This window comes from Ostrea edulis, chromosome 2 (genome assembly GCF_947568905.1).
Source record: "Ostrea edulis chromosome 2, xbOstEdul1.1, whole genome shotgun sequence".
Classification (NCBI taxonomy): Eukaryota; Metazoa; Mollusca; class Bivalvia; order Ostreida; family Ostreidae; genus Ostrea; species Ostrea edulis.
Genome location: NC_079165.1, coordinates 81,702,513 through 81,719,103, shown reverse-complemented (window position 1 = coordinate 81,719,103; position 16,591 = coordinate 81,702,513). Strand labels below are relative to the sequence as shown.

Genomic DNA, 16,591 nt, shown 5'->3' with positions numbered 1-16,591 from the left:
AATCAGTGTGTGCAGGGGGGGGGGGGGTCGTTATATAGTGTTCGTCATTGCTGTCGCAATTTTTTCCCCTCAGGCTGGGAGGGGGGGGGGGGGTCATTCTTTGCTCCAGGGCTTCAATTCATAACTTTCAAGCTTACATGCATTAATATCTTCTCATTCACTACTACATCGTACTATCAAAAATAGTGGAGGGCCAGCCATTCTCGCAATATATCTTCATTTGCATGCATGAAAATAACAGTTAATGTTAAGGGTTGGCCAGTCGCCTCCGAAAAACATTGATATGTGCCTGCAGCGTTCTTGGTACTTATGGTGGGTTTCATAAAACTTCAATGCAACAACAGGTACTTGCCACATCAATACATACCACAAAGTCAATAACACACCACTAAAAAAAACTTTCCTTGCTCTATTTTGCATGCTTCCAAATAATCTTTTATCTGTATTTTCTCTGACTTTCCATAGATCTGCATGAAACATGCAATTGGCAGAAATATTTCTCATACTAGTTAACGAAGTTGTATTTACAGTAAGTCATAATTTCATTATTATCTTCATCAGAAATGATTCCGACACGAAAATATTTTTAAATCTCCACTCGGGAAGTCTTAGCTTCTATCTTCTGATGACATGTAAAATCCCGAAACGTACCAACAGCTTTGGTTTTTTTGAGTAACTAAAAATAGCGTACAGCGCCTTCAATTCAAAATTTTTATTTTGTTAAGAAAGCAATATGTTCAATATTTTTTGGTAATAAACATCGTATCAATTTATTATGATAATAAAACAATGAGACTTTATTTTTCAACACAACGAATATACAATTTTCATTCTGTGCGGTATCAGTACATAGCACTTCGTGGTATAAAACGGAAAAGCCATTTTTTGTTGCAGTTTTCGGCGACAAGAGGCAATGAATGCAGTAATGTCATACATGGTTTTTAAGCTGAATGATTGTACAATACAACGGTAGTAAATACATTAGCATCGCATATTCCTTGGAGGTTCAAAAGGCCGACATTCTCAGGGGGTGCCATTCTGTGTCATTTGAAGCTAGGTACCTTGTGTTGTTATTAGTATACAGAGGTCATAAGTAATTTACAGAAACAAGTGCCTGTGATGCTTGCGAAGAAAAGTCGATGAAGGCTATGCCTCTCGACTTCTCTAAAGAGAATACCTATAGACTAGAGCAGTACACAGTCATGTTTATTTTCATTCTGACACGCGCAAAGAATTCAAAAGGGTAATGGAGGCAGTGAGGTAGAATATTTTATGTCTTAGGACAGGTCGTCACCTAATCTTGGCGAGATTCGGCTGTAATATTTTGACTTGCCGTCGTTCGTAGCCTCAGTGTTGCTGTAGCCTTCAGTGTAGAATGAGATGGAACAAACACGCTCGTGATTTATGAGTACTACATAATTTATGTATTCAAGATAACAAAAATACCTGTTTACTATCCGCACAAGAGGATTCTGGAGATTTTTGCGCAATGCCTTCTCGATATTGTTTAGACTTGAAATATCATGTTTTGGAAACGCTCAATGTAATATTTCAGCTTGAATTCTTCTTCGCTCTCTCCTTAGCAATAAAGCGTTTTAAAGATGCAACATTGAATTCTTTTTCTCTCTCTCTCTAGGCTAAATACGACAAAAAGAAAAAAAATCAAGAGTCATTAGCCCGTAAATAATATATTCATTTCATCGTGATTTTACAGTTAAAATTAATGTAACGAATAACACTGAACTCAATTTTATATAAATTATTTTAGGCTTCCTCCTTTGATCTAGTTTATAGTTTTGCGCATGTGCAAATTATTAGAGGAAGTGGTAATTTTCGGAATATTTGAGAAAATGTTGAAGATGAGGGGATTTCCATTAACAGTTAGATGAGTTAGAGGTGAGATGAAATAATTGATAGAATATTTAGATACTCTATATTGGTCATCTGTAAGCTTGTTTCTAGCCTTACTTTGGAGCTGTGTTGTAGATCCAGACCTAATTTAGTATTTCTCCCTTCCTTCAGTTCAGGCTATTGCATGCGGTTTACTTTTGTGTGAAAGCCTTTTTCTAACTTATAACTAACAGGAGTCTGAAGTGGGTAGGATTTGAATGCTCTTCATATTGGAGAATTAGTATTAAAGTTAATGTGTTACTTTCATTTATTGGTAGCGGTCAGCCGGGTTCGATCGCCGGTGGCCAGACAGCTAACAGTAACTTACTAGAGATTCAGTGGGCCCAGGTTCAAATCCCGGTCTGCTCCGTTGCATTTTCTCCCTTCCTGTTAAATTTGGTGCCGAAAACCATCCTTTGGGGGCTGGGACTAACAGGTGAAAATGCCTGCCATAAATGATAAAAACCCTGGGTTGTAGTTTCTGTGGAAACGAGGGGGTTATTTATATTCGGTCTTTCCTATCCCGGAAAGACCGAATATAAATAACCCCGTCGTTTCCACAGAAACTACCTGGGTTGATGTTTTCAAGTGTGATGACACATAAGGAGGGAGCAGTGATTTTTTTTGTTTTTCACTACCACCCCTCCTTTTGAATTGGGAAAAATTAGCGACATTTTCCTCAAATTGGGAAAAATCATTCATAGTAAATTAAAATGGTAAAGATGCATAAAATAATCAAATAAAAATTGTTTTGTTTGAGGTTTATTTTAGATCTGATTTAAAATCATAAAATAAATCATTATTTAACATTAAATATGTATTGGAAGTCACACCTTGTATATAAATTATTTACTTTTTCTAAGAAATACTTATTGTCTAATTTCACAAAGAAAATATTAATAAATTATTAATTCACCAGCATTTGTACCCATAATCTTGTAAATATTATATTAATAATCAAGTTTCCGGAATGTCTCTCCTGTTTTGTATTTTTTGAATTTTAGTAAAACCCTATACTGTTGGCCACTTCCTGTTATTAGCCTGACCCTACAAAAAATGGCGGTCAAACTAAATTGTAAACAATATGGCTTAATCTACATCTGGAAGCTATATATATACTTCGCTGTATATCTGCTTATATGGATGCCTCTATTGTTTTACACATTCTTTACAAAACCTTTTGCATGTGCAGTGGTTTGGAGAATAAAACTGAAGAAAAAAAATGTATTTACTCTGTCAGAAATATACGGTAACCTTTTTTTGAAAATGGCCTAATTTCCCTAGATTTGAAATTGGGAAAAACATATATATATAATTGGGAAAAACTAGCTAATTTTAGTGAGGGGAAACAGTCGAATATCCGTGGCATTTTAGCCCCAAAAACAATTACTGGGGAGGAATGTAGTGGTCAGCTGGGTTTGATCGCCAGTGGTCAGATATAGCTCTGTTGGTTCTGGAGCAACTTATTTTGAGATTCAAAGGGCCTGGGTTCGAATCCATCGGTCTGGTGCTGGTCTTCGAAGTTTCTAGTACACCAGTCCCCATAAGCACGTGACTGAGATTATTGTAGATTAAAAGTCTACGTACAACCTATAGGGCTGCAACGGGTACCCGAAATAACCGAAAACCGCGGGTCATGTTGTTCGGGTCGGGTTCGGTTCCATTTTTCCATATTTCGGTTCGGGTTTAGTTTTAATAATAGAATCATTAGAAATCCATTTAAACGAAATGTCGTCAAAATCCTCAAAGGCCGCAGTATTTTGATCAATTGTTAAATGATGGCATTGTGGACGAAACTGTAAATAATGACAGTATATTTAAGATATGTCAGACACATTGAAAATACGCTACAGGATCAACATCGTCAATGACAAAACATTGAAAGCATGGATGGAAACGAGTAGAAGTGACAATGCTGTTTCTACAGTGTAGTACCATGGATGTTGAGTCTAGTAATGAAACGATTGTCGCCGACAATTGATTGTCGATCGTTTTTGGCTCGTCGATTCCAATTATCGATTCCATTTTTCATAATCGATTGTCGCCCGAACACAATCCTATTATAAACGAATCAACTACGTATATATCATTCAATACATCTGAAAAGGAAGAAGGCTTTAGATATTATCATCATCATCATGATCATGGATATTGAAATCAACTCAATAATTATGAAGTTGATAACTAATCCGAGATTCTTCTGACTCTTATCCCCGCTTTTATATTACGACATGTGCGGGGGAGAGTCAGAGCGGACTCAATAATGAAAAGACTTGTGGGAATTCAGCTAGTGTCGCTGCTCTGCCTACCGTTTACATCTTTATTTTGCTGATCTAGATAGGATTCAGTTATCGGATTAATATTCCTCAGGTTAATCATGGCTAATTTGACTCTGATTGGAATTTTGTGTATTTGTATGCTGATGTCATGCTCAAAGAACTTGAATGGTGAGGAGGCAACCAAAGTCAAAGTGATGCTTCATTCGTCAGTGATGGAGCTTTTTACACGGCAATGGCATCAATTTAGTCATGGTTAACTTGTAGAATAATCATCCGATAACCGAATCCTTGTATCATGGATGGTAAATCCACGAAATAAAGTTGTAAAAGGTAGGCAATGCAGCGACAGTAGCTGGTGTCGCTGAATTCCCACTTTTCATTATAGAGTCCGCTCTGACTCTCTCCCGCACATGTCACGATATAAAAGCGAGGGTAAGAGTAGGAGGAATCCCGGATTAGTTGATAACTTGATATATATATCCCAACCCATGGAAACCAAAGTCGGACGTCTGAAAACTTTAAGGTTTCTTAAAACAAAACTAAAGCCAATCTGAATGTCATGGCTGGAAAAAAACCATTTCATTCCTCGTAAAGAAGCTAATAGATGTGTGTATGTTGCACATATCCATAAAACTAAAAGGAAATAACCCAAAAATATGAACATTTATGAACTACATGTAAATACCGATTATATCGATCATTGATCGATCTAGTTCTTCCGATTTTGACCGATTATCGATTATGAAATTTTCCCGATTATTCAACACTTGTCGAGTCTAAACCTCAGTCCACATACCCAAGTAATTATTGTGACAAAATACAATAAAGGTTTTTGATTTGAACTGTATATTAGATTTATAAAATAGTTATGTAGACCCGAACCGAAATACCCGAACCCGAATTAAAAAATTTAGAACTGACCCGACCCGAAAATTTTCGGAACAGTGACATCCCTAACGACCTAACAACTGTTAACATTAAAAAATAGCAGAAAACGAGGTAGAATTAAATATTGAGATTGTAAACTGTTGTTTAGATGTTTATTCTATAAATTCTAATACTGTGGAGGTAACAAACAAAACAATATGTAAAGATTATCAATTTATCCAATTATTGACAACTGTATCGTGATACATGTTGTATCACATGACCGTATCGTAATACGTATCGTTTCATGAGGTGGCTGGCAATACTCAGGCCTAGTGTACAATATACTCCTGTTTACAGCCAATGACGCTCTCTAAACAAATATTATAATGTGTCAGACTGGTACACTGTGAATTACACGGCATTTAGTTCACAAAAGCGCAACAAATTACCTGGATTTATTTAGTTGTGCGTTTAAGAAAATGCACAGATAACTTGCCTCGCAAACATGGCAAAGAAAAAAAAAAGAAACCAAGAAAATGATGGATTTAGGTCTGATTTTTACTCAAGTGTCGTGGTCCATGACACATTCACAGACTTATCATTTAAGATGTATCTATGTGTCCCAAATAAATTTTCGGTGTCCCAGACACCATTTCTTGTATTAGGGAAAACCCTCTTGCTAGTGAGGGCTTGAAGGGTTATTATGTTTATTGAATTTTTTGTTGATTTGCTATTAGTGTACCAAACGTATTGTCTCATCTTTGTATGAGCAAGGTGACTCGGGTGAGTGTTAAGGCCCATGGGTCTCTTGCTTATTAGAGAAGCCCAAGAAGCAATTTCTGAGATACTAGCTCTTCTGTGATGGAGGTATGTTCAGTATTCTGTTGAATGCTTGGGTGGGTACAAGATATATACCTATATTTATATAGACTGGTTATGTAGATAACGATAAAAAGTTATGAAAGCGTAAATTTTGTCTATATCAGCCGATGGTATACATTAAACTGACCATATCAAGAATAATCTGTTTGAATGAGGCTGTTGAATTAGATATGAAATTATTATTTATTTCCTCTTCTACGCAAGTAATACTTTTATCAAAGAAATATTGTAATTAGGATTTTTGTTTGAACTATATCAAATCCTCATAAAGTTACTAAATTCGTGTTTCCCTGTAGTTTGGGTGGTTGCATGATGTCTTGTATATCCTTTAAGCAATATATGAACGCAGCGATGAGCATTTGTACCCACCGCGTCAATAGGAATGTAAAAGATCAACAAAGGGAAATAACTAATGAACAACTCGGCATGTGTAAAAGTTCAACAAAGGGAAATAACTAATGGACAACTCGGAAATTGCGTATTGGGATTGTTATTTCACCACCCCCTGATTTATAGATATTTTTCATCAGTTTCCTCAAATTGTCAGACATTGAAATTGATAATGATTTTACAAATTGACTACATTTTTCATTTACAGACTTGAGGCAGTATTTGGCATGCTTAGTCCCTTACCTGTTTGTGCAAACAATTCCAGTCAAGATGGGCTATGAACTCAATCGCTTTCAAGGTGATGTGGATGAGGAACTCATTTGCCCTATATGTAGTGGAGTTCTTGAAGAACCTTTACAGGTAAAAATATATAAACTTTTGAAATACGTTGATGTTACATGTGTGATAGGAGCATGAAGTCAGTGTTGTTCACACAGAGGGAAACCAATAAGTCAAGAAATTTTTGGAGGGAAATAAAAATCGAGTTCTTTATGTGAAGTTTCTGATTGCCAAAAAAACCTACTCCAAAGGTGAAGTTTGTATTTGCCAACAAAATCTACTCCCAAAGGACTAGGGTGAAGTTTCTTTTTGCCAGCAAAACCTTGGCCCCAAACTGGCAGTGAATTTTCTGTTTGTTAACAAAAACTCAGCCCCAAACTGGCAAAGTGAATTTTCTGTTTGTCAACAAAAAGTGGAAGAAAGTAGAATTTTGAAACACAACAAACTATCATCAGGAGATTTTGTATATGTTGTCATTCAAGTTTATATGCATTAATTACTTTTCTATATCTTCAACCTTTTAGCATAAAAATATTGACGTCTTTGAAAAAGATGTTAGGTGCAGAAAGCCAGCAGCGATTGCAAACATGATTGGATGAAGTTTGAAAAACGATTTATTCCCAAACTAGATTGCAGCACTAGCATGTAAACTTGAAAATTCTATTAGTTTTATGCCAGATTTCATTATCAAACTAACGTAAATTTGCCACCCCATATGGGGTTCCTCATTGTCTCATACCCCTTGTCTCTCAGATTTTTTCCACGCATCTCTAGACTGAAATCCTAGATCTGCCCATACTAATAATAGGCATAAGGCAATTTGCATTTAAGAAGCTAAGTTGATGTATAAAATGTTGAAGTATAATCATGATTGCATGCAAGTGAAACAAACATGAATGTTATTATATTTTGAGTTTCAATGGATTGCAAACCAAACATGGCTAACATGTCAAATAGTTTATAGATAGAAAGCATACCCAGGATCTACATGTATCTATGGCATGGACTAACTTTGCTGTGCTTGTCTGCACATCACTGTTTATAGCTCACCTGAGATGAAAGCTCAAGTGAGCTTTTCTGATCACCTATTGTCAGTTGTTTGTCTGTAAACTTTTCATATTTTCAACTTCTTCTCCAGAACCACGGGGCCAAATTTCAACCAAACTTGATACAAATATTCCTTGGTTGAAGGGGATTCAAATGTGTTCAAATGAAGGACCATTCTCCCTTCTAAAGGGAGATGATAACAAAAATGCAAAAATACGATGGGGTCATTAAAGTTTACATTTGCATGAAAGCTTCCATTCAAATTTGTTAAAACCATGGTCCCCAGGGGAAGGGTTGAACACTATAGGGGATCAAAGTTTTACATACAAATATATAGGGAAAATCTTCAAAAATCTTCTTCTCAATAGCCATTGAGCCAGAGAAGTTTACATTTACATGAAAGCTTCCTGACATAGTGCAGATTCAAGTTTGTTGACATCACGGTCCCACATGGGACCACAATAGGGGATCAAAATTTTACATACTTAGGTATAGGGAAAATCTTTAAAAATCTTTTTCTCAAGAACCACTGGGCCAGAAAAGTTTACATTTACTTGGAAGCTTCTTGACAGGACATATTCAAGTTTGTAAAGATCATGGACCCTTGAAGTAGGTAGGGACCACAATAAGGATCAAAGTTTTACCTGCAAATATGTAGGGAAAATCTTTCAATATGGGCCAAGGTGACTCAGGTGAGTGATGTGGCTCATGGGCCTCTTGTTTGATATAACAATAATATATATATTAACTGGAAACTGATAATGAGTTGCTCCTATATTTTACACACTGTCATTCCAGGGAGTACTTGTTGCAACAACTTGATATATATATAAAATCATAAATTATTAATATTTGTTTAATAATAAATAAAAATGAAACATATTGATAACAGTAATCTTGAGACTTACATTTCAAATATTTTTTGAAATCTATAAAAGTTTTTATACATGTAATATTGATTAGGAATTATTCTACCGTAACAATACAAAAATGATTTCTCATTTCCCCATGTACATATTCTAACACAACCACAGATAGATTGACAGAAGGAGCACACAATATACAGATAATACTTCCTGAAACTGGATCTATAGTGACAGTAGCATATCCTATGGCATTTACAATTTTGATCATGTCTTTTTTAGGCCCCACAGTGTGAGCATGCCTTTTGTGCAGCATGTATACAAGAATGGTTAACTAGGCAACCTACATGTCCAGTAGACCGGAACCCTATCACCCCTAACCAGCTGAAGCCGGTTCCCCGCATCCTCAGGAATCTGCTGTCTCGTCTACAGATTGCCTGTGACAATGCAACGTATGGCTGCACTGTGGTAGTCAAATTAGACATGCTGTCAGCACATATACAGGAATGTGAACACAACCCAAAGAAGCCTGTACATTGTGAAAGTGGGTGTGGCATTGTAGTGCCCAAGGATGAACTGAAGGTTTGTATACATGTAATTGTGGTAGTGTACTAATGCTAGAAATATTTCCACAGGTCAGTCTTTCGCTGGGTCCATGGTGTGAAAGATATGATTTTTATGCGCCCATTGGTTAGATGCAGTTTGGAGAGCATCCATCAGTTTTACTGATATTCTTGTCTCTCTAGCTCTGGCTACAAGAGAATTCATCCCTTAGCTTGACTGGTAAACACATTTCAAGACAGAGCTGTGGAGTTTGATCGTTACCAGAGGCAAAATAACATTTCTGTTACGTAATTATACTATCAAAAGTGTATTGAAGTGAGATTTGTTAATTGGCGACTGGTTTTGTACACAGGATCACAATTGTGTGCGTGAGCTGAGGAACTTGGTTCAGCAACAGGCATCAAGGATCACAGAAATGCAGACAGAAATCACTGAGCACAAATTAAACATAAGTGAACAGAAGAGAGAACTTCAGTTGTTAAAAGTAAGAACTTAGATGTCGCTACTTTCACTGAATGTTTAATAGTGTTGGTAGTTGCCGCTATAATCACGACACCAAGTGATATTTGAATACAAGATACTGTATATGTAGTTTTTCCACACGGTACAAATTTACGCTCTGTCCTTAGTCACAGGAATTCCATGGAGTTTTGTAGCAGCCTGCAGTAAATTTTTAAAAAATGTCATTGAAATATTATACAGGTAGCATATTGATGATTGATAAAACACAGTGAATTCTGTTGTTACGGTTTGAGTGATCTTTGCTATATAATTCTGTAATATTCAAGGTTTTGATCAGTTTCAATTTAAACATTTTAAGGATATTTATTTTCCCAATACTCTGTATTAAATCTCCATGTCATTTTCATACTACTATAAGAATTCATTTTGCACCATCAATTAAATGTTAAAAAATTTCACTTCATGGTTCAAGAATCTGAGAATGCCTGTTATTTCCCGTTCTAAATTAAAATGACTGGTTTTTTGTCAGATCAGTGAAATTTTGTACCCGAAGACAAAACAGAAATTGTCAATCTGCTGAATTGTTACCATAATTACATCTACAGTGTTCATGGAGCAGACATAAAGTCTTTTAGATTTTTAAAAAAAAATTCCTGAGCGTATAAAAGTGATAGTTTAATTACTTGTAATAGACTAGTTTGTTTTCTTTTCAGGAATACATGAGATCGATGAGAGTATCAAATCCTAGAATGAGAGAAATACAGTCTGAAATGGAGAACGCTGATGTTCTAAGGTAAGACAGAAATGAACAACATTTTTGATAGTTGGAAAATTAAATCATGATCTACAGCCCAGTAGCTAAGTACTTCGTTACTAGCTTGAAAATACGGATGTATATTTAATTGCTGTTATAAAATTTAGAAATTCATTTCAAAATTAAGGATTATCTCCCTCATGCATAGCTCTTATCCTTGGATGAATTTGGCTCCACTTTTTTGGCACGCTGTTTTTGGCTATATTTAGCTCCAAAACTTCATAGTTATTTCGGATTTCAAACATTTCGGTTGAGCATCACTGAAGAGACATTATTTGTCGAAATGCGCATCTGGTGCATCAAAATTGGTACCGTGTAAGTTTTACATTAAAGCTATATATGCCATAAAAATCTTGGGATATTATCGTAGGAATAAAATAAAAGATGTTTTATATCGTGCTATATAAGTTATACACTTTATGCAAATTATGCAGTTATACTCAATTGGAGTAAAAAGTAGTGAAGTTAATTTCCTATTTAATAAAGTAGTTTCCGAGTTGGATAGTGAATGCCCCATTTTGAAATATTCATGATTACGTGATGTTGCATGCGGAATTTCTAAAGTAAGCAGTAACATGGCGACATGTAAGCGTGGATGGCCTGTAGGCTGTTGGCGGGACACATTAAGCGATAAAAGAGTCAGATGAAAACAGGGTAAAGGGAACCACTTTGAGCAATGGAGGGGGTTAAATTTCATGTTTAACATGCAGTACGACTACATACTGTAAATGAAATCCTATCGCCCATGATGTTTCTAATAATATTTTTCTCACACACTTGCACATATCCACCATAAATGTCATTTCTCCATAAATATGCATCAGAAAACCACTGTTTTCCCCTAACATTGAGTAGACCAGTTCTCCTTTGATACCCGTAGACTTAGTTTGAAATTTTCCTGCAATGCTGGGGACTAATGACAACAAACCCAGACTTCACTGTTTGTATTTACATTAACACCAACTGAAGTGACTGTAGAACAACGTGTTTGTAGTCTATGATGTAAGCATTTACAACCATGTTACATAAAGTAAGAATACTAAAGGGAACAGCAAAGACAGGTCACATGATTTCTTAATTTAGAGAAAAGTCCAATTTTGTTTATTTTGGGTTTTGTGTGATGATTCACTGAAAAATATTGATTAAAAGATTTAGATTTTATATGTGTTTATATTTTGCTTTCAATGTTTACACAAATGGCCCACCTGGATTGGGTTAAGCATAGTTACACCAACTGATTTAAGCATCATTGACATATGAACTCGACACAAACAAAATTGATATGGGAAAAACTCTATTAAATGCAAAATTACGTAGTGTTTTGCTGCAAAATAAGATAATAGAAATTGGACAAAGTCTTCACATTAATGATGCTGAAGCCCATCCCATTAATCTGGAATGAAATAAGTATATCCTTCTCTGACAGCATTCCAATGTTTAGAGTTTATTGGACATAGACTGATTTTCAAAATTTATTTATTGGTGAGGATTTTGTAAAATACAGCTTACTCCGGATATATTGAAATTCAGGGGACCAATCCTTTTCTTTCAATATAACCAAAGTTCAAAATAAGCGAAATCGGAAATGTCAACCATATTATACTTTACTAATTAGTATTTTGTGTCCAATGATAAAGTTTACCATTTTAGTGGGGAGGTGATTTTTACAACCGATCCTGTCCACAAGCTCAAAAGAGTGATTTATACCCCATTGTAATTTTATTCCTATAAAAACACATAATGAAAACAAATCCATAGGTAACAAATCAACTGACACCTTAATATCCACCTACTTGTGTAGTTATGAGGTCACCAACCTAGATGACTACATGGAAGATGGGTTCAATATAGCCGTTATAAAAACAATACATTATCATCTCAGTGGACTGATAATTGATTTTAAAATAGGCAATATTTTAATATAAGGGATATCAATTTAACCGACATTTTAATACAGAGAAAATAAGAGACTGAGATTGGGGATTTTGTTTTACTTCAAAATAAGCGATACTTCAAAATGTTAATATAAGTGGAGTAAGCTGTATGAGGATTGTATCACACCAATGACTTGACATGAAAAGCTGTTTTATAACGATCTCGTGGAATGTCGTGAAATGTCACATGTATACAAGATCATGGTTACAAATAAAATGATGACCATCCTGAAAGAATATCTCTTTGCATCCTTTAATGACTGGTCAGTTTTCAGTTCAATTGTTGGAGTTTGGATGATACTGAGGTTTTTTTTTAAAGTTCAGTAATGTAGATATTATCATATCTTATTTTATACTTTGTAGATATCCTAATAAGTTTATTTCATATTTAGTAGATATTCAGATATTTTATACTTGTAGATATTCTAATGTTGGTATCTCATTTTATACTTTGTAGATATCCTAATAAGTTTATTTCATATTTAGTAGATATTCAGATATTTTATACTTGTAGATATTCTAATGTTGGTATCTTATTTTATACTTTGTTAGATGGGTAAGCAGTCTACAAACTGCACGGGTGACACGGTGGGGTGGTATGATCTCCACGCCAGATGCAGTGTTGCAAGCAGTAATTAAGCGGGCCCTGATAGATAGCGGCTCCCCTCCCCACATAGTTAATGAACTCATGGAGAATGCACATGAAAGGAGATGGCCAAGCGGGCTTAGTACACTGGAAACCAGACAACTGAACAGAAGACAGTATGAAAATTATGTTACAAAAAGAATTCCAGGTTAGTGATATACTCCCAGTCATCAGCTGTTGATTAAACTTTTTCCTTTATATACCCTCAGTCATCAGCTGTTGAGTAAACATTTTCCTTTATATACCCTCAGTCATCAGCTGTTGATTAAACTTTTTCCTTTATATACCCTCAGTCATCAGCTGTTGATTAAACTTTTTCCTTTATATACCCTCAGTCATCAGCTGTTGATTAAACTTTTTCCTTTATATACCCTCAGTCATCAACTGTTGATAAAACATTTTCCTGTATCTACTCCCAGTCATCAGCCGTTGATTAAATTTTTTCCTGTATATTACATGATGTTTGTTTTGTTATGGTGTAGTTTTTCATATTTTAAAGAGAAGTAAATTGATTTCTTTTGTCTGTCAGAGACATTCATGCAGAAAGTGTGATTGTGTTTTAGGTAAGCAAGCTGTGGTGGTGATGTCATGTGAAAATGAACATATGCCAGATGATTTGATAATGGAACCAGGGCTGGTCATGATATTTGCTCATGGAGTTGAATGACCGGCACAGGTGAGAATCTGGCATATACTACTTCTGTTGACTGTGCTCCAGGAGATACCTCTTTCTTGTAAAGCACATCTAATTCTTGTATAAGGTTATATGAGTCACTTCTCATCAGTAAAGGTATGGTTTATAAATCACACATTGTGGTTTCATAAAAATTTGTTTTTCCCAGCTGATGGAAAAGTGAAGATAACAAACAGTGATCAATTTTATAATTCCTATCAAAAATGCAAATTTAAGAGTAGGCAAATACAGACCTCTGGACACACCAGAGGTAAAATCGGGTGATCAGGAGGAGTAAGCATCCCCTATTGTTCTTTGATAGACAAAATCAGAGCATATTGATTTTGGTCAGTTTGTCTGTCCATAGGTCAGTACTGTGTGTACAACTGTAAGAAGCTTAGTTTCCAGATAATAATTCAAAATGATTTAGGCTTTAACAATGACATCTCACATTAAGAATCTCTGTGACAAAGAGATGACCCGTATTGTTTTTGTTTAAAATCAAAATGGTCAGTGTTACCAGATCACATGTTATAAGAAATGATTTCTGTATGATCTCTCGATTACTGGGATTTTTTTTTGGCAGAGACGTATATAACAGAAATAAGCATCGCCTACAGCAGCATGTTTACTACTTAAAATATGTGACGGTCCCACCTACAAATTGTTAATTCCTATTTATTGATTTGATAAATTGATGCTGGTTTAAGTTTATTTCACTCCTATTATAAATTGAAATCAAATGTAACAAGTTTTGAAATGATTTGGTGATTAACAAAAATATATAGTACTATTAACAAAAAAGTAGGCAAATCTTAAACATTTTCTGAAATCTTGCAGATTTTTCAGAGTTTGGATCATGTGTCGCCTTTTGAAACTTCACTTTCATTTTCTTTGAAGTGAAACATCATTTGAAAATAAATCTTGAATGTTTTAGTGGTAGGATGTAGAAGTTTTGAATTTGATATATCTTTCATTCTTAAGTTGTTACATGTAATTTAAACCAGAGTGTGCATTTTTACCGAAAAATGGGATAATACTAGATTTGAGGAGGTTGCTAATCTCTGTTATATATGTCTCTGGTTTTAGCAAGGAAACTTCACATGGCAATTTCCATGACTTACGCAAGACCTGTATTATGTTAGGTCAAACAGATAGGTCATTGGTGCTTATGGTAAGGTGAAACAGTCAAGGTCATTGGTTCCTATGTAAAGGTGAAACAGTTAAGGTCATCGAACCGATGGTAAGATACCATTTGCTGTTGAAATCACAAATATTGTGTAAGATTCAAGAATGAAGTCTCATGTGGTCTCTATCACAATGGGATGACCTTGAGATGGAAAAGTCATGGTCACTGCTCACTTATGTTGTAAATTGCTCTGACAATATCTTCAACATTTAATTTAGCTCTGAAACTTTACTATAGAAATATGTAGAAATTGGTTTCCTTTTTCAAAAAATGTAGATCTGTAAATTGAAGCAGGGGGCACAAATTCACTGAATTTGCTTGTTTTTGTGGTTGAGCAAGACCATAAATCAAGTGTTCAACAAAATATAGGTTTTATGTAAGATGAACAAGTAATGGGGTAACTGTCCACACATTTACATACTTTATATGACTCTTTACCATATGTATAAAAAAAAAACACCATGCAAAATTTAAAGACTCTAGGAATGAATGATTTGTTCAAATTCTAAGTGTATTTAATGCCATAGTTTAAAGTTCATTTTATAGTTCATTTTAGTTTTATAGTTCATTTTATATTTTATAGGGGAGCTGAGATCTGTGATATTTTGTGATTTTCTTCAGAGGACAAGAAAAGTGCTTTCACATCTGGTAACAGATACATATGTTATTGATTATTATAAACTTATGTAGAACTATGAATGAATAATTCAAAACGTCTTATTTTACTGACAAATGGTGCATTTATGTGATGATTGGTGTTTGATTCTGTGATTCTTATGCTTTGAATCATGTCTGTATGATTGTAAGTTACAACAAAATAGGAATATTTAGCCTTGATTAATAGTGATAAAAGAACTGTATGTGACCTGCTTTACACTTTATTTTCTATGTTTTCCATCAGTTCCAAGGCTGATTTAGAAAGAAAACAATTTTTTTAAGAGGAAGACATGCAGTTCTTGTTTTTGGGTAGATGATGAAGCATTATATTAGTAGCATAATAGTGACAAGAACAGGACATCAATGATCATAAATTATATTTTCAGCAATTTGAAATGATAAAAAGTTTGAGAAAATGTGGTCACATAAATGTAACAATGAATTTTATACATAAGTATGAAAAAAATTGGGTGGGGAAGCATTCACAAATTTTAAGGAGTATTGTTGAAATAGGACATGTAGGGAACAAATAAAACATGCTATTGTCCAATGGTTGCATTTTGATATAAATGCATATTCATTTGTACATCTGACATACTGTCAGTGTGTTTTTTCCATGTGCATTTTGTGTATGATAAAAACTCTTTCCTATGTAACAGCATTTCTGTATGTTTCTATTATGCGAGTTCAGCTGAAGATAGTTATCTCAATGTCATCCATTTTTCAAGATTATTTTTTCATTCATGAACAATGGCTATCTTAATTTTAGTCTATTCATACAGATGCATGTTGATGGAAAAATGTCGAATAAACAGTGCAAATGAAATAGTTTCGAATTGTTTCTGAAATTTTATAGTGTAGTACTTTAAATACTTTGAGATGGGTGTGCAGTTTATGTTTCTCTTTTGATGAATGTTGTGACTGATTCAGATGAGAATACCTTTTGTTTCGTTGTTGCTTGATATTGATGTGAATTGTTCATTTGAATACATGCTGTCCCATGACATAAAAAAATTCATACCTTTCTTTACATTAAAATTATGAATGTCTGAATATGTAATGTTTTGTAAATAATGTACAGAAAATTGACTTCTTCTGTTGCATTCAGCCATGAATCTATGTTTAGATGAAAATAAAAACACTGAACCCATA

At 34.6% G+C, this 16,591-nt stretch overlaps 2 protein-coding genes across 3 annotated transcripts in view; one reads left to right on the top strand and one right to left on the bottom strand.

Moving 5' to 3' along the window:
- Positions 1 to 2,384, bottom strand: part of LOC125680559 (uncharacterized) — a 15,416-nt gene extending 13,032 nt beyond the window's left edge. The window contains exons 1-2 of one of the 2 annotated variants that reach the window (XM_056155147.1): positions 2,219 to 2,384; positions 1,447 to 1,637 (exon numbers count right to left, since the gene is read on the bottom strand). The gene's annotated coding sequence lies outside the window, so the exon portion shown is untranslated. Of the gene's footprint in view, positions 1 to 1,446; positions 1,794 to 2,218 lie in introns of those variants that run through there. The other variant, XM_048920247.2, reaches the window with a different exon arrangement.
- On the top strand, positions 1,783 to 16,591 carry LOC125680560 (E3 ubiquitin-protein ligase NRDP1-like). Its single transcript, XM_048920248.2, has 8 exons — positions 1,783 to 1,896; positions 6,520 to 6,671; positions 8,783 to 9,082; positions 9,417 to 9,548; positions 10,240 to 10,319; positions 12,827 to 13,068; positions 13,484 to 13,596; positions 15,366 to 16,591. Exons 2-7 carry the CDS (start codon positions 6,582 to 6,584, stop codon positions 13,585 to 13,587), a joined length of 948 nt encoding a protein of 315 aa, XP_048776205.1. The 5' UTR covers positions 1,783 to 1,896; positions 6,520 to 6,581; the 3' UTR covers positions 13,588 to 13,596; positions 15,366 to 16,591.